Below are 19,110 nucleotides of genomic sequence, written 5' to 3'. Positions count from 1 at the left end.
ACATTACAGAGTTCAGAGCTACAATGGTGCTATACTCTTCGTCATCAGTTGTGAGGCTTTCTTTTTTGCAGCTGGGTTTATTGCTGTAAGCATGCAGCTGTTCTCTATCGCACTGAGCTTAAAAACAGTTCCACCACAGGTGAGCCATGAGAAGGCAGCTAAACATAAAAGCTAATTTCTTTCCATACTATAGCTTGAAACTCTTCAGTTATGTACACAAGAGGTTAGTTAAACTGATGGAAACTATATGGTGTGAAGGGAATTCTACTTCTTTCTTTACAAGAGTACTGCAGATACCGGATCCATGGGAGGAAAAAACATTCCACTATTTACCACAAAAATAATTGTGTAGTCTGCATGTAATTCTTTTACAGATCAAACTATCAACTCCTGTTTATTGAATTAAGTTGGTTTTTTCCTGATAGAAATACAGAAAAGAGCTTGGAAAAGAATCTTTGTAAACTGCACCAGTGAGTTTTTGCCATTTGGGATGGTAATATTACTGAAAGAGGAAGCTATCTGGAAAAATTTCAGAGTTAATTTCGCTGTTGCTCTCTATATGATTTTGAAGAGACCTGGAAAACTCTTTTATGTTGTTTACTGCCAAGTGAAATATACCAGAAATGAAATAATGCACAGTGAAATTCTACTACTTTTTCCAGGCTTTCATTGATTTTTTTTTTTCTTGAATTGATTTCAGAGGAAGCTTAAAAGAGACTGACCCCTCTAAGCTATACAAACCTCTCAGTCTGTTGGGAACTTTTGCAGTTCTGCCTGCTGTGAGCTTTTCCCCTTTTCTTCCCCCCCGCCCTTCTCCCTCAGCAATTTTTGGTGCTAGCTCCCTGCAGCATTTCCTTTCTGTTTCCCCAACCCCAGACTTACTGCACAGGATGTATGTGAGCTTTATGGCTCTTACACGCAATGCATGCATGACAGGTGCTAGAGACCAAACTGGGGACTTGAACTGCAAGCTGGAGTTATTACCATTCTAGCTAAAAACCCAAACTTCTCCAGCTGGTGTTATAACTCCAGTGTTAGCGCAAACTTGCCATTGTCTATCTGTAACAGGTTAGGACCAGTCTGGAACCTGGTTTTTGGTGTGGAATACACACTTTGGCCTGAGCCCTGAAGGGCAGATTTGGAGCTGATATAGTGTGGATTTCTAAGGTATTGAAGCCAGGAAATCCCATTCATACCATGTCAGCTTAATGTTTTAATAAATCTCACCTGTATTATTCAATATTGAGTTCAAGATAGCTTTTATTTTTAATATAGAACATGGAACATCCTTAGTGGGCATGGCAAGGGAGCTATGTACTAGAAGGTTGCTACAATTCCCCAGGCCTCCTCTCAGTCCATCTGTGCTGGTAGACAAGATTAGGGCTTCCAGCTCTTTGTCACCACTTTCTCTGGGAGATTATGTCACTGACTGATCCGTGGGTGAATGTGAGTGAAAAAAGGAAAAAGGTCCCCTGAGTTGGTTTAAACTACCATCACTTAGATCCTACTCTTTCACTAATTTAATTCATGACCTTTGTAAAACCAGCTGATTTTACCTAAAGCAAACCAGGGTCCATTCAAGGGAACAGATCTGCTGGCAGCACTCTGAAATCAGTAACTGCCTGGGGAGTACAACGAACATTCAGAGATGGTAACTTCCACCACAGTGGGATCCAGAAGACAGTCAGTGTCTCATGGTCTGATAGGTTTTGGATAGGCTGTAAGGAGAGAACTGGAAAATCATTGAAAATTCCCTCTAGGGAAGTAGGGTGAATCAAAAGTATATGAGCAATAGAATTTTGTGATGCCTTTTGTAGTCGTTAAAGATTAAGCTCATGAGTTGGTGGTGCCTACAGCTGAGAAACTGAAATAAAAGTTAGCAAATTATGGAAGGAATAAGAATGTCTTTGCTGCTTTGATGCAAGAGTTAGACTGAATAATCAGTGCTTCTATCCACACGTATAATAAAGATAAGTTGTAGCACAAACTTGTTCCATAAGGCCACCAATCCATTTTTATAGCACAACCACACTGTGTAACTCCCACTGTGGTCTACGCAGACAGAGTTACAGTGTTGTGTAGGATCCCTCACTGATCTAAGCCCAGTGCTGGTGCTAAGTTATGAAGCAAATAATTATAAACTGTACATTACCTACTGTTCATTGCTTTCTAGCACAAGCCTTTTTTTCCCCTCTCTTTTCATTGAAGTGTTTTCAATTTTTGAAACATTTCTGATCAACCCATTTGCAATAAAAACTCATGCTTTTCAGGGATCAAACCAGCGCTCGAGAGTCTGAGAATCAGGGAGCTGAAATACAACAGAAGGGCCAGTCCAGAGGGTCTGTACCCCTGCTTATTGCTAAACTAAAGGAGCAGCTGCACAATAGAGCTCTGCCAACAAGTAGCTTTAGGATACTTTTTTTTTTAAACAAGAAGGAAAAAAATGGAAGTCTATTATTTTCCTGCCCTGCAACAGAGTCAGCTTTATTAACTCTGAAGAGAGCTACTTCTACCAGAAGGAATGAAAATTGGAAGCTCAATATATTACCGCAATGTTCTGCTGCTGAATCAATGCTTCTTAATAATATATAAACTATTGCACAGTCTGTTTTGCTGTAGAAATCATTAGCATTATCCATTTCTCTTACCCCATATCTTTTTTTTTTAACAATCTGCTTTATAAAATATACATCTCTTTCTGTGTATCAGGTACCATTATTATGGAATTGCAGTGAAAGAAAACTCCCAGTATTATGATGTGATGTATTCTAAAAAAGGAGCAGCCTGGGTCAACGAAACAGGAAAAAAAGAAGTAACCAAACAGACAGTGGCATATTCACCACGATCCAAACTGGGAACATTACTGCCAGAGTTTCCAAATGTCAAAGATCTAAATCTGCCAGCCAGTTTGCCAGAGGAGAAGGTAACACTTTGGAAATCTTTTCTCGGCTTGTCTTGGTGTGGGTTTTTTTGTGTTTTGTTTTGTTTTGTTTCCCTGCTCTGGATGAAAGCTCTATCTAAAATATAAAGACTTTAAATTAGAGTAAGTTTAGTAATGCTTTGACCTTATTTAGGGGGGACTTAATTACTTCATTACTTCCCTTAAAATAAGCAGCTGTACAATATTTCTAAGGCCCATGCACACTTTTTTTTTTAAAGTTACATTACATACAGCAGGTGAGGTTTGAGGGTAACTGTTTTTAAATATGTTATAGTTCTTTAATCTGTGAATATATTTGATGGCAAACTGAAAAACAGTTCTGATGCTTTCTCAAGCAGAGAGGGACTTAGTCCATTTCTTATCCTTCTAGACTAGAAATTAAGAGAATCCTCTCTGCACATATGACAAAAGTGCTCTCGCTGCTCTTGGCTGAGCTTACTAGTTTTCTGATGCTGTTCACATGTGTAGTATCAATGTGAAGTGGACAAAAGAATAGGGTTTTATAGTTCTTTATGTCCTAATTAGGGCCACATTCTTGTCTTTGATCTCACGGAGGCTTTTTGCTCCTCTTATATTTGAAGAATCCCCATTGACATAGAAAAATCCATGAATTCAAAGGGAAAATTTACTTTTAAGAAGGAAACTCATCTTAAAGTTAATCTAACTAATCTAACCAAACTTTAACCAATTTCATTATTTTTGCAATTGTGCATAGGTAAGATTAAAAAAACTTACTTTTTTGTGCTCTATATTCAGATAGTTTTAAAAGCAGATCTCTTAAAGTAGAATGATCTTTTGTGTGTCTCCCACTCATTCTTTTTCAGGTTTCTACCTTTATTATGATGTATAGAACTCACTGTCAGAGGATACTAGACACTGTAATAAGAGCAAACTTTGATGAGGTATGGTTGGAAACTACAGTTGTAGTTTAATGATATGGAAGGTATTAACGGATCTGAGAGCTTATTTTGAATATGATATACAAACTTAGGGTTTGTGGTGGCCAATCCTTTTCATGAACAATAGCTATACATGACTAGATAATATGTGGCTGATTGATAGTGTTAAATCTCACTTATAACACTGTGCGAGTTAGAGGAACAAAAGCAATGGGAATGTTTTTGTCTCTCCATTCTCCAGTAAGATTAAGGTAGCAATATCCTCTTACAAGATGTTGGACAATCTGGTTCTTACAACTCAAGGAGTATGTCCACCACACTTTTCTAAGCTTTGAGTTGGGACTGAGCTCTGTTTGAAGGAATTCCTCTGAGCATTCAGCACAAACCCAAGGCAGGTGCCACAGTCATAATGGTGGGCTCTGCTGCTCTGTTAACAATGGCACAGGGCAGTGGGGGGTCTACAGCCTCCCAAACATCCCAAAAAGATGTATCTGAAGTCCCCACTTGCTCAGTTGTACTGCAGTGCAGCTAGGAACACACACACTGCTCAGCAGTTGATACACACCTTATACAGCTCTATAATTAGAGGTGAAAAATAAAACATTACTGGAATGTAAGCAGTTTTATATTGCATGTGGAGATGGTCTTTAGTCCAGGAAAACAAATTTGACTTTAGAGATGCTGAGGCCCCGATTCAAATATGACATCCAGGTCCTGGAAATAATCAAAGGAAATGGGTCTTTTGACTCTGCCTTCTGAACAATGGCAAGAAATTCCCTGCTTTTCTTTCTCTCACTGTTTAATTCTCAGACTCTTCTGGTTTAAAGCTGAGGCTGTTTTAAGTCATTGCACCCAGTCTAGATGTTTCCATGTAAGAGAAATATGTGACACATATTCAGGAAGTTTTGCTGGATGAGTCTCAGAACACTTTCTTAAGACCAGGATATTATGGGTTTTTTAGGTAATCTGTTTGCCAGGATCAGTGATGGGGAAGGGGCTGTGCAGCAACGATATATAAATGGCAAATATTCTTCACTGCACCTGGTGTGGTTACTTATTTCAGTAGAGATTATATGCAAAAGGTTGTCACTTAAGAATGCTGGTGTTCTGCCCCCTGTAGAACTGATCATATCATTCATTGAATAACACCTTTATTCCTAAATGAAAATTTTCAGAGGTATATTTTGTTATGTCTGAAATCTCCTCCCCATTTTCTTTTTTGTCCTTCTCCATTGTTTCTTCTCTTTCCTTCATAGTGGAGGAAAGAAGAAATCCAGAAGTGTAGTGTTTCTTTCCAAAATGAAGACAGAAAATGGTATATTGACCCCTGTAAGCCATGTGCTATCCTCTTTTCCCTCCCTACACCAAGCCCTAGATTGCATTCCTTTGTATACAGAGAGCAAAGAGAGAGAAAAAGGCTTGACATGTGGAAGCCAAAGAATTACAGTCACCAGCCATTGATGGAAGGTAAAAATACGGTGATTCCCATGGGTGTCTCTACTGTAGTAACACAAAAACACCCTGTCACCAACTCAGAGTGTCTCCTCACCCTTTGGTTGATTATCTCATTGTGCGCTGCATTACAGTATAAGCCTGTATAGTTAAGGAATATGCCTTCCCTGTGTTGTACACTATCAGTCCAGCTCTGAGGTTGAAACAAATGCTATATGAGCAGGGTCATTTAAGGAAAATGGTATTTGCGGCCTTTTGATTCTGTTCACTTAAACATTCCTGCTTCTTCTTGTGATTACAGGTTCAAAGTTTTCTTCTGCACTTTTGGCAAGGGATGCCTCCTCATATGCTGCCTGTATTGGGTTCTTCAACTGTAGTGAATATAGTGGGAGTTTGTGATTCAATTCTGTATAAAGCAATTTCTGGAGTTTTGATGCCAACGGTATTACAAGCATTACCTGACAGGTCAGTATAGTCAGCAGCACTGACCAGTTTCAGCTCAGCTGTCTTTGTTACACGTCTTTTCTTCAAGAATGGCGCCGGTTCTCAGAAAACTGCTTGCTGCCACCTGTTTCCTGAGTTTAAATCACAGTGTCAATTCAAAGAAGTTGAAGAGCTGACATGTTCCTGAAGAAATCTTCAGATTTTAACAAGAATTGTATTGTGAAAAATTTGTTATTTTTTGTGTGATAAAAGATACCACCTTCTTCTTGGTTTATTGACATGAAGCTGAATGTCATGTCCCAACTTTCAGGTAATGTCAGAAATCTGCAGGCTGCAGAGTGCCACACTGTGTTCTGAAAATTTCAGACACTTTTCTGCTGGTCTGGGATAACAGCATAACAGTATTCTGAATTACAGTGACAAGAGCTGGCCTTGCTGCTCTGTTTGTAAATACTCACCTGCATATTCAGACACTGCAACCTAAGCATTTGTCTCTGTTTACACTCTTGGAACCCAATTGTTATTCTGCTTGCCAGGAGTATAAAACATGAAGATCATACTTGTGAAGTCTTGGACATGCTGGTTTAATTTAAAAACTATCCTATGAAGAACAGATGCATGCTTATTTTAGGATCACTTTGTTAATGTTAACAAGTATTTGCCCCCTTTGTTTCAAAGCTATATTCACTTTTCCATTCCATGTGGTAGATTTCAGCTGTTCTCTTCCTACCTGGAGCTTATCTGAGTCCAAGAAGTCTTGTTTATATAGGTAAAGCAGGGCAGAGATCAGCAGTTCACAGCAAAAAGTGTAATCACTGAGTACAGCCAACCTGCTTCACCCTTTGATTTTCCTAATATAAGCGTCAGGAATTTAGTATTATTTGACTGATGATTTCCTGAGGTTGAGTAATTTGTTAAGAATATTACTCTAGGAGTTTAATATTGGTGCCATATATTTGGCCCTCAAGATTTTAAAGTGGGTCTAATAATGGCAAATGTTTTCAAGATGTTCTGCTCTCCTATGTGCACTGTATGACTGCTAAAGTACAGGTAAATTGTTTTTTCCACAAGAAACCTGTTGTAAGCATGGGCTTTCCTTGATAAGACACATACATTTTTACAGGCTTTGCCCCCTCGCTCCCCCCAAATCTATTTCATTGGAAGGATTAAACAGAACAGCAGTCCTTTTCTCAAGCTGCTTAGTTCTTTCATAGCAAATAAGGAGAGACTTGAGTGTGAATATAGACTTTTGTAATGCATATAAAGGGCCAGATTGTGGCTATTAAGCCATAGCCTGCACTGGAGGGGGTGAAGAAGGGTCTCATTGCATTGGAAGCTCCTGAAGGAAATCTTGCTGACTCAGCCAGAATCCCATGAGGGACTTCCTGGGAACAAATGTTGGCTGTCCAGAAAAGCCACATTTTAGTGGGTGCTGCAGTTGTCATCCACCCCCTGCCCTGTTAGGTGTCTGCGCGGAGCAGAGCAGGCCTATGGCCACGTTTATTTTACCAGCTCTGTTCTCAGTGCAGACTGTTAAGAGTACAAACAGAAAAAACTGCCTGGCTGAAAGAGGGAAAGTTCCTTGCGTCTTTCCTTTCTCTCTCGTTTGTGTATCTCCAGTGTTGCCACAGGCAGTGCAGGTCAGTCTGGCGGAACCGTTAGGCTCCCCTGCACAACAACCTGCAACTTTTCCTGGAAACTGTCGTTTATACTGAGCAATTCCAAGAAGAAGGGCAGAATGAGCTGCCTACCAAGCTTAGCAGGAACTGATGGAGCCATCAGGAAAGGGTAGTAAGGTAGAACAGAGAAATCTGACTTGTGTGGTAAAGTTTCTGTCCTGTACAGAGCTAAGCAGGCAGGTCCTGCTCTGCCCCCACTTCCCCCATCTGTATGGGCTTGGCCTGGAAATTCTTCCTCACCATCATCACCCACTGACTGGCTCCAGCCTGCAGCAAAGTTGGTTGTTGCTTCACTTGCACATCCCTGTGTACATATGTATAAATGTGGGCACAGCTGAGCTGAAATCCAAAGCTTCATCTGCTGTCTGCTTTAGAGAGTTGTGGTTTTATGTTTGTACAAAGTGCAAATGATTTTATTTCAAGCTAAGAATACTGTTTGTAAGTATGAATCCAGTGCAGTACAGAGACTTTCACTCTGTGAGGTTTTAAACATGGTGACATGTTTTCCTTTTCCTGCAAAGGCTTTCAGAAGTTTTTCTTCATGCCTACAAACCAAAATATGCCTGCAACTCTGCATAATAGTAAGTTGTAAATAACTGACCCATAGTCTTCACACGTTCACGGATTTTATAGTATAAAGCACAGAGTAGACATGTTCTGATGTAGTGATTTCTCTTTTCAGTTTGACACAGGTGATCCGAAAGTTTGCAAAGCAACTGGATGAGTGGCTGAAAGTAGCTCTCCACGATTTACCAGAAAATCTACGAAATATCAAATTTGAATGTATGTGTTGCCCAATCTTTCTCCTATTAACATGGGATGTATATAGCGTTTATTGATTACAAATTAATTGGAAGTGAGACTAGTGTTCTTTTAGGAATTAAAACCTGTCAGCATTAAAAATCTTGCATTCACTTACAATCTCCACTTGTTCATGAGAACCAATTTCATTTAGTGAAATGAGGCACTGCTCAAAATAAGAAGAATTGCTTTTCCTTTCTTGTGGATTCTGATAAGAAATTAATTTTGTTAATAGTAAGCAAATATTAGGAATGATATTAGGCAAAGGAAATTATTAAACAAACCTTTAGGCTAGCACAATTTGAATACAGCTTGAGGCCCTTACTCAAAAAAGTGCCAGAGTTAAAAATGAAGGAGATCAAATTACCCTGTCACCACAGGAAAGGGCACTAGTCCTTTTCAGACATGCTTTGTAGATGCCTGCAGTGCACATCACCTATTGATAAAGCCTGCTTTATTTCACGGCTCTCAATTCTTTGCCTTTCATGAGCACTAAATTCCACACCACAAAGTTAAAGGGGAAAAAAAAAAAAAACCTAATTTAGGAGAAGGATTAACTATTTTGATCAGCATGGAAAATTAGGTGTATATTTTACTGAGAACAGTCAGGATGTAAGTTGGAACAACTAATTTTAGGGGGTTTGCATTGTTTACTAATTTATTTTAAAAGTTACACAAAGTCAGAACTGAGAATATGATTTATCACATCTTTGTCAGTTAAAAAATACTGAGAATCTGCAACAGCAAAATCTTTTCTGATCTTATAGGGAGAGAGAAAGAGACAGACAATACACTTTGTAGTCATTCTTAATCTGTACTCTTTAACTGCCACTAAGTACAGTATAGACGGAAGATATACTCTGCGGCCACATCTAGTGCCTGTTTGGATAGATCTGCAAGTCTTTGGTGATTTTAGTATAAGGAAAAACTTGAGAGCATTCTAGCTTTTATATGAGCCTTTGTTGCTTCTGCAATTGTTTCCTCCTCATCAGAATTTGTGATGGTGTATGCAGCCAATGGAGGTACTGACAGGAGAAACTGCAAGCCTTCGTCAGGTTTGCAGTTCCTGAGTCACAGATTTCAGACAAAGATGTACAATACAACATTTTAAAATCAAAGTATAGGAAATATCTTAATACAAGATCCATATTGCTTTGAAACAGCTGAAATAGGAGCAGAAGACTGGAAAGTCTGAGGCCATCTTACCCCATAGCATGTTAGTATATCATGTAATCTCTTTCAAAAACTTTGACTAAATTCTACCTGAAACTGATTTTAGCTCCTACTAGTCCAATCAGAAGACTCTTCCAAAACTTGTTTGCATTAAGACTTAGAAACCCTTTCTAACTTCCACACATAATGTAGCTATCATTATCTTACACTCTCTTGTTCTTGCACCAACACTTTTCTTTCTATTAAATAATTCTTTCTGGTCTTCAGTTCCTTTGTATATCGAGAAAATTTGCTATGCTGAACAAGCGAAGCTCTTCCATTGTCCTCTACATTTCTCTTGTCATCTCATTATTCACAGCATCTATAAATCATTGCTTATAATATGCCTCTGTAAAACTGATTGAGCATCCAGATTTAAGGTTTTAGGTCAAGGTTTAAACTAAGTTAAAACTGAGCTATTTGAGTGAACTTTATGTAGCTACAATTGTATAGAGGAAACTAGATTTTTTGTTGTTGTTGTTTCAATTTAGTATTTTCAGAAATAATTTTCTTTATTTAGCACAGTGTGTAAATATGTATCTCTTATTTCCTGCAGTGTCCAGAAGATTCTCACAAATACTCCGGCGACAGACATCATTAAATCATCTCTGCCAAGTAAGTATTTCAGTTACCCAAGTTTGCTGAATGTCATTTTTAATGACTTTTCAAATAATTTTATGAATTGGCTGGACTTTACCCAAAGAGGAAGAGAGGTCATGTTAGCAGTTTGTCTCCAATATTTATTGTGACCATCTTTACAAAATCAAAAAGTAATCAGCAAAAAATGCTTTTTAGACAACTGGTAACCCCTGATCTTAAATTCAGCAGGGAACTTTTATGAAACAAAATTATTATTTGATTTGAAGTGATGGTTCATTTCCATAAAATAAATGAGAGGCATTCCTTTGATTTCAGAGTGGTTTGTATCAGACTTATTGAAAAGCAAAAAAATTTTCTATATGCCCAACAAAAAATTCAAAATCTAATTGTATATTACAAATCAAGTGCAAATTAGTAAAAAACAAAATGGTTAAACCACTGGGGTTTTAAATAGAAATATTCTTGCAACCATAGCAAGTGAATATTAAAACTATTCTGAAATGTTTGGTTTTTCCCAGTTAGTTTAGATCACAGTTACCTGTCAAAATTCATGAGGCCAAATTCCATGTAGTACAAAAAGGAGGAGAAAGCATTGAATTCACTGATGTTTCATCTATGTATTGGAGCAGACTGTTTGTTTTCCCTGGCACAATGAAAGCACCACTTTTGGAAGGTGTATCCAACACCCCAGGTTAACCCTGAAAGTGGTGAAGCCCACAGGAAGAAGCTCTGGAAAGAAACCACAGTCCTGCAAGGACTTCATTGTAGATTTCTTCCTCCATTATTTTAGTGGTGGAGGCAGAGATGCCAGTGCTCCCTTCTTCCAAACATTGTGGATCATCATTGAATTTTGGAGGTCCATAGGGATTCAGAGGAAATCAAGATACAGAGACCACGACCTTCTGCAGAAGGGACCAGGGACAAAACAGTTCACTTACATGAAGGACACTTCAAAATGCATTGTTTCCATGGGGAAGCTGATAACCTTAGTGCGGGTTATCATCTCTGTTATATGACCATGACCTTGTGTCACTTCCTTTCCCCTCAGCCTATTCTCCCCATTATCAACAGCAGATCCCTGTCTCAACTAGCCAAGAAGCGGATCTGATGAGAAGGCAAATGAGCTTTAACCTTTTCATGTGGCTGAGGGAAGAATGAGAGTCTTCATAGTTTGGGAGAGGGGAGGGTGCAAACCTGAGTGGGGTTTGTTTGGTTTTGGCTTGATTTTTCTTATTGCTTTTTGGTTTTTAACTGAAGCTGGGCAAGAAAACCAACAGAGTTGTTGGAGATTCAGGAGTCTAGCAACAGCACCACCAGATTAGGGTTGCTCATTGGGGTTTGTGGTGGATGCAAGCAAAATACTTGCATTTGATTAAAGAAGGCAAAATGACTTGGGAGTTTTCTGTGGTTAGAGGTCCCTGTAATGTCCATAAGACATCAAGCTGGTGGGTGGGGGTCCTTGAGGAGAATCAACTTAGTAAGCTAGCTAAGGAAGCGTAAAAGGGGATAAAGCCTATTTTTTAACCTAATAAACCATGAACTAATGAATAGATTGGATTGGATTACAGGCATCAAGAACGGTGATCCACAGTGCAGACATCACATTTCAAATGCTGGAGGACTGGAGGAATGTGGATCTGAATAGCATTACCAAACAAACTCTCTATACTATGGAGGACTCACGGGAGGAACACAGAAAGCTCATCATACAATGTAAGAGCAGAACCCTCAAATAAAGCCAGATGAACTTAGTTTCCTGCTGGAAGTGAAGCTCAGTGAAAATAACACTGTTTTTGCAGCCATTGATTTGCTTGGAGGCTTAAGATAACTATAGAGACATTTATCAAAATGTAAGGCGTAAGACCCTGTCAAGGTCTTATGTTTTGAGGGATAGATCTGGGCACTCTTCCATTAATGAGTTTCTTTCTAGTATCCAGAACAGCCAATGGCATGAAACTTGCATCCAAATTCAGGAGGATTTTTTTCCATGAACTTGAACAAACTAAATCTATGAGTTAACCATTGAATCTGATAAAGTCCAGTCTCTCCTGCTGTAGAATTGCAGGAGAGTTGTCTTTTGAATGGCTTTGACACTAAAGTGACTGTGTATTTGAGTCACTTGTGAACTTTTATTTACAAAAATCTCCATTTTACACAATCTTTTCATAAATGAGATAATTTGATGGGGTATGCTTTTACCCTGAACTTTTATGATTAAGTAGAAGTCCCATATTGAGCAAGCTCATTGCTAATTTAGATTCTGCCTAGTATAGTGAAGGGCATGAACTGAAAAGTGACTTTGGAGATGTTGGCAAATTGGGTTTAGAGTCCAAGAGCTTTTGCAGATATAAAATTTAACTTGCATTGTCCAGCAAGCGTGTGTGGTTGTAAGCTTAGGTGTAATCCTGAGCATACTGAGTTTGTCCCTGAGACGGCAGAGGTGACCATGCTTTGTCTTTAGCATTGTTCATAACCTCAGTTCCTCCTGTGAACCCACCTGTTGTATTGCCATCTCTCTCCTGAGAAGGACCAGAACCAGCCTTAATGGGGAGCAACCTGGGCAATCACTTGTGGGAGCCCTGCAAGGGTGGGTTTGCTAGTGGGGTAACTCTTTCAGTGAGTGGCTGGGAAGAGGAGGGGTGACACCTTCACATGTACACTGCACCCCGCAAGGTTGACTTTGGCACTCATCCCGTGTTAACACTAGAAGTCTTCTCCCCAGTTTAGGGATGGGCCTTGCATTGTCTGTTAGCTCTGTTTTCTAGTGAGGGGTGTTCGGTACTCTTTCCTCTCCTTCTTAACCCTTGATGCATTTCCTGACATGACCCTCTTCCCTTTTGAGGAGATAGAAACTTGACATGGCAGCAGGGGAAGTAGCATATAGTGAGACTGGAGTCCAGAAGCTGGGTGCAGCCTTCTGTCATCTGTCATGTTTTCAACATCTACCCAACATTCTCCCACTGTCCAAAAAAATAAAGAGTTCTCAACATTATAATGCCTAGTAGCAACAACAGTTTTGGCTCTCAGTCAGAAAACCCTTACTGTTTAGGAAAGCTTTTTGTTTATGTGCTATTTAAATACAAACTTAAGTGTAATCAAATCAAATGGAATTTTCCTGAATGCTAATGGATTTGATCACATTTTTTCATATTTTAGACCTATATAAGCATTTAGGCCTATATAAACAATTACACAGAAATAGGGACCTAATATGAATGTTCATTATGACATGGGATTCCAGTGAGATGTACAGATATGTATAGAGATTATTCTAGAACTTAGATACTTTTTTCCCCCCCATCTTTGATGTTTATTCTGCTTGGCCAAAGATCTTTGCAAATATCACACTCTGTATGACCCATATGACATGGAATTAAGGCCTGCTTTCACATTCTTGGTATTAATAACTAAGAAAGTACGATTTCCAGTGACGGTAGCTGGAAAAAATGTTTATAAGCCTACAAGCAAGCTTAGAGAAAAACCACTGGGTATAACAGAAACTCTTTCCTGCTCTGCTATGGTAGCTGTCTCTGACATGGTTCCTTCTTTATTCCCTCTTTCTCAGATCCTATTGATGTATTTTTAACAGTCACTAAAGGCTAAACAGTTACTTTTCTCAAATAGGTCATTGTACACAGTTGCGTTGCTCCAGCAGCAAAGCAGGCAAGTGATCTGTTTTTCCACTCTTGCTCCCCTCTTGCACAGCATGTGAATTACTTCATCTGTTGTATCAGGCAGTTTTTGTCCAGCCAAATACTCAGGTAAGGAGACAACCTTTAGATTTTTCTGTGATCCTGTTCCAAATAAAGAGATGTTGCCCATTCAATGAAACAAGATAAGGGCGGCCCAAACATAATTATTTCCCTTCTTCCTCAACTAATGCTTCTGACCATCCAGCCTTTGCAAGTCTAAGTTAAACAAAGTCAGGTGTGAAGCAAATACATTCCTGCTCATCTTGCTGATCCAACTTAGAAACCAGGGAGCTTGTTCTTTGCATTATTCTCGGATAGCCTCTCTGGCTCACTTGTCTAGCTATCATCTCTAGCTTTGCCTCCTCCACCTCCTTCACTATCTTTCCTTTGGTAGGAAATTCCTTCTTCCTGTTATCTATAATTAATCATAAATGGAAATGCATAGCAAATTGAGATCATCGTGTAACACAGCAGGCAGAAAGTATCTTTCTTCTTGAGTTACTGGGCCTTTTATTTTAGCTGAATTGAAGAATAGTTTCTTAAGGTGTCAAAGCACATGATTGTTTGTCTTCCAGCCATTGATTCTCATAAACAAACTAGAGACTTGCAGTTTTAAGAGCTCCAGTTGAATGACTTGATTTTTTTTACTTTCTGCATTAAAATATGAATATATGTACTTGGGAGAGGTTAAAAAGTATGCAGGTTGCTTCTTGAAACTCTTCTTGATAAATTAAGTATAGCATTTATGCATTGGTAGCAATTTGTTTTGAAGAAGTTTATGGAAATTCTCTGTGTGTGTGTCTGGCACTACAAATAGATGATTTGCAACACTTAAATCATGTTTTTGCAACTAAAGCATTATACAGATGAGAGCCCTATCAACAATACTCATCCACTTGGTGCTTAGAAGATTCTTTATGCATTTCTAAATCAATTTCATGCATGACCTTTTTTCATCACCAGGGTCAAGGCCTAGCTTCGCACTCTTCGTAGTGAACACCATAGAAGTTTCACTTCCGGGCACACCAGACAGCTGAAGCTTAAATCAAAAGATTAATTTTAAACAATAGGTTCTGGTTTGCTCACATTGAAATACCACTTCCAATGATTCCATCACTTTCAGTAGAAACAAGAGACCAAGCAAACTTACTGGGTCAGCACCAAGAAAGATATATTTGTGATAGCTAAGCAATCTATTTTAAAAAGCACAGCAAACTTGTGATGTTATTGGCAGCTTTTTGTGATTTGTTTCTCTTTTGTTTGAAATGGAATCCACGTACTGAGGTAGGCTATTTTTTCTTTGTCTGCCAGTGTATCAGGAGTTTGATCACCTTCTGGAGGAGCAGTCCCCCATTGAGTCGTACATCGAGTGGCTGGATTCCATGGTGGACAGATGTGTTGTAAAGGTTGGTAAGCAGGAGTAAGGACCTGAATCACTAATGTGCCTTATAAGCTCTATTCAGGTCATAGATTTTTAGCAAAAATAGAAGAGGGTGGGGAGGGGGGAAAGCCAGGCATTGGTAATAAGCAGGAGTGAAGCAGCAGTGGGCAAAATCTCACTGATTTTCATGCTCGGTATGAGAACTGCTCACATTCAGAATTCTGCTTTTTTCTGCTCTTGTTTGTTCTATTCCAAAAGATGATATTCAAAAATGGAGCGGGGTTGAGGTTTCCAATCAAATTAATATTTCAAATTAGATTCAGAGGTCTGGAGAGATGAGTTCAGGGTCATCGTAACTACATAGTGCAAATAAAAAGCATAATCTAGTCTGGCCTTTTAAGATTCTAATGAAAAGGATATTTAGGCTAGCTAATTAATTTTTCTACATTCAAATGTAAGGATGAAAGTCTACATTACCATTCAGTCAAGTATGTTGCCTCTTGAGCTGATTCAGGATACCAAGGACTTGTATTTCTGGGGGCCCCAGAAATTCAGACTATAACTGTTATTTTTCATGAAGAACTTGACATGAATTTTATTAGCTAATTGGATTAACCTAATTCTTCAATTCACATATGGCTATAGTAAATACATTTTTGAAGAGTTAATGCCTAAAGTGTGCTTTCTGGAAAGTATTTTTGCTAGTCAAATAACTGTGAATTCACAAAAATAAAAAAATGAAGGAACAAAAAAATTTATATTCAATAGTAAACTTTAATTGAAGTATTAATATAAATTTTCAGTGTAGATCAAGCATTCTTGATTATAAATTGCTTCCTTGACTAGGACACAAGAATGAACATGTAAGTAATTAGGCTAAGATGAAGATTAGAGCAATTTTTTGGCAGTCCTGTCATCATTTACAAAGGAAATTCAGTCTTGGTGTTGAGTAATACTTTGTGATTTCCTGTTTCTGAAGGTTATATATAGTTACAAGGTGGCTTTCTGTGTAAGTTTTTTGTTTATTTGTTTTTAATTTTTAGTGTATATTTTGATGTGAAGATAATGGTAAGTAGTTTTTCAGTATAAAAAAAAGGAGAGAGATATGTGCATCATTCAGCTGCATCAAGCAGTAGGAATAAAAGTTTCTCCATGTCAGATATATCTGTTTTCTTGCAGGTAGCTGCCAAGAGACAAGGCTCTTTGAAGAAAGTAGCTCAGCAGTTCCTCCTGATGTGGTCCTGTTTTGGCACTCGAGTGATTCGGGACATGACTTTGCACAGTGCACCCAGCTTTGGTACTTTCACTTCGTTGTAATAATTGCATGTCACAGCCAAAAAACCCCAGTATCCTGGCTTGTAATGTACAGTTTAAATGAAAACATAACCAGTGTTCACATGTCCAGAGTTCTATTAAAAGGAGTTGGGGCTACTGACATTTGGAAATAATGCTCAGACAGATGTCTGTCTTCAAGATCTAGCCAGGGGAGCTGAAAACATTACTACTTCCTTCTGTTTGCTGCTAGCCAGTAGCTAGAGTTACCAGTCACAGGTCAGCTGGAGGAGTCATTACAGGAGCATTCCCTGATGCACTTCAGTGCAAAGCGAGCCCAGTTACCCAAATCACTCTGACCATGTGTTATGCTGAGAGAGAGGACTTTGCGCTCAAGTGGATGAAAACCTCTCCAGTGAACCACTTTGGCAGCTCTACTTTTAAAGGACATCATAGCATTTTAAACTAGTTTTTGCAAAATGACTGTGTTTCTATACCCTGGACAGATTCTCTTCCATTTTATTAGAACTCAGTTAGGGCGGGAAAATAGACTTTTACTTTTTAAATGAAAAAAACATGTTACTTTTCTACAGTTTCAAAAGGGGTTTTGTCTTGAGTCCTGGGATACAAACAGTTCAGATTAAAATCACTTAAAAGCAGGAATGATTGAAAATGGACTGCTGTGTCATGTGTGTGAACATTTGCAGTCACTTGGGACCAGATTTTGTGTGAGGGATGGTGTTTATAAATACACATTTGTGAGAATATGTTAGAAGATTAATAATAAATTTATGAAGGCAGTGCATTGAACAACAGCAAGGTTTTCTGCCAGCTGAGCTTTGATGTTCTTTATCCTTTTAGATTCATCTAATAGCATAAATTCAGATACCATCAGAGATAGGCACACTATTTATATTTTAATCTGCAACTACTTTCCTTGGCTTCCCATTGCAAAGAGTTTTCCAAACAGGTATTTGTGAGTCACCATCAGACACCAGGATAGTGAGCATCCCCAAGATGATCACAATTTCCAGTGTTTTCAGCACGAGTACCCTGGTCATATCTATTTTCCACCTTTTCTGGAACTCATTTTCTTCTTGAGTCACTGCAGCTTTTATTTTGTTGTTGGCATAAAAGTAACTGATACTGCCTAACAGCATACTTTTCCCCAGTGTTGAAAAATCCCTTTGCATCAGTGCTGAATAAATGCTGAAATTTGCTTTTTATCATTTTGAGTTGCTACATTTCTCTCTGCAGAGAGAATCCCAACTTGTGAAACACACCGGTACCCAAGAAATGAAAAAACATCCTGCATTGGTGCAGTGTTGAGGTTACACTGTTACAACTGATGAAATGCTGACATTAAAGTACCCCTGAGGATATATTATTGCTACTGAACTGCACATTACAACATTATTTTTATTTCTGTTCAGCATATGTTTGTAACCTAATCAAGCATTTTCTGTTTCAAAGCATCAGTCACCAAAACATCTTTAATCAAACAGGGATTCCCCAAATAGTTATTAGACCACCAGTTGTCTAGAAGGTCTGTAGAGTGATCCTCAGCTGTGATTTTTTACTTATTAACAGAAACATTTATGAACATGCCATGTAGTGAGAAAATGTGATCAGGAATTATTCATTGGTTTGAGTTTGTTATATATCATATCATATCATATCATATACCAGATCTTCCAAAATAACTTACCTGTTGTCTTTGTTATAAATTTGGGTCTCGAATTTCTCATTTTTGAGAACTTTAACTGCGCAGCTAAATTTGTAGGGTTTTGTCTTTGTCTTTTTAGTTCACTGAGAATATCTGTGTATACAAAATGCATGATTCTCCTTCTTACATGGACACACAGCTTTGAACATGAGTTTGATATGTTTCTATGTAACCGTAGTTAGTTAATTTAACACAGTTCCTTCTAGCTTTACAGAGTAATGTATGCATTTAAGTGAGTTCTATGGAAAGTTCTATGGACTTTAGTAAAGCCTTCGATACTGTCTCCCACAGTATTTTCCTAGAGAAGCTGGCAGCTCATGGCTTAGACAGGTGCAGTCTTCGCTGGGTAAAAAACTTGCTGGAAGACTGAGCCCAGAGAGTTGTGGTGAACGGAGTTAAATCCAGTTGGTGGCCAGTCACAAGTGGTGTTCCCCAGGGCTCAGTCTTGGGGCCAGTCTTGTTTAATGTCTTTATCAGTGATCTAGACGAGGGGATTGAGTACGCCCTAGTAAGTTTGCAGATGACACCAAATTGGGTGGGAGTGTTGATCTGCTCGAGGGTAGGAAGGCTCAGCAGAGGGATCTGGACAGGCTGAATCGATGGGCCAAGGCCAACTGTATGAGGTTCAACAAGGCCAAGTGCCGGGTCCTGCACTTGGCTCGCAACAACCCCATGCAACACTACAGGCTGAGGGAAGAGTGGCTGGAAAGCTGCCTGGCAGAAAAGGACCTGGGTGTGTGAGTTGACAACCGGCTGAACATGAGCCAGCAGTGTGCCCAGGTGGCCAAGGCGGCCCACAGCATTCTGGCTTGTATCAGGAATAGTGCAGCTAGCAGGACTAGGGCAGTGATCGTCCCCCTGTACTTGGCACTGGTGAGGCCGCACCTTGAGTACTGTGTTCAGTTTTGGACCCCTCAGTACAAGAAGGATTGTGAGGTGCTGGAGCATGTCCAAAGAAGGGCAACAAAGCTGGTCAAGGGACTGGAGCACAAGTCCTGTGAGGAGTGGCTG

At 39.0% G+C, this 19,110-nt stretch overlaps 1 protein-coding gene across 1 annotated transcript in view; it reads left to right on the top strand.

Moving 5' to 3' along the window:
• RFX4 (regulatory factor X4) overlaps positions 1 to 19,110 on the top strand; it is a 96,898-nt gene that overhangs the window by 48,251 nt on the left and 29,537 nt on the right. The window contains exons 6-13 of the mRNA XM_075742884.1: positions 2,710 to 2,923; positions 3,766 to 3,843; positions 5,594 to 5,757; positions 8,098 to 8,198; positions 9,985 to 10,043; positions 11,597 to 11,741; positions 15,032 to 15,126; positions 16,281 to 16,398. Of these exons, the coding sequence (XP_075598999.1) occupies positions 2,710 to 2,923; positions 3,766 to 3,843; positions 5,594 to 5,757; positions 8,098 to 8,198; positions 9,985 to 10,043; positions 11,597 to 11,741; positions 15,032 to 15,126; positions 16,281 to 16,398 (974 nt within the window). The remainder of the gene's footprint in view (positions 1 to 2,709; positions 2,924 to 3,765; positions 3,844 to 5,593; positions 5,758 to 8,097; positions 8,199 to 9,984; positions 10,044 to 11,596; positions 11,742 to 15,031; positions 15,127 to 16,280; positions 16,399 to 19,110) is intronic.

Source organism: Balearica regulorum, chromosome 1 (assembly GCF_011004875.1).
Source record: "Balearica regulorum gibbericeps isolate bBalReg1 chromosome 1, bBalReg1.pri, whole genome shotgun sequence".
In the NCBI taxonomy this organism is placed as follows: domain Eukaryota; kingdom Metazoa; phylum Chordata; class Aves; order Gruiformes; family Gruidae; genus Balearica; species Balearica regulorum.
Note: the sequence above shows the minus strand (reverse complement) of the source record. Positions and strands in the feature narration are given on the sequence as shown.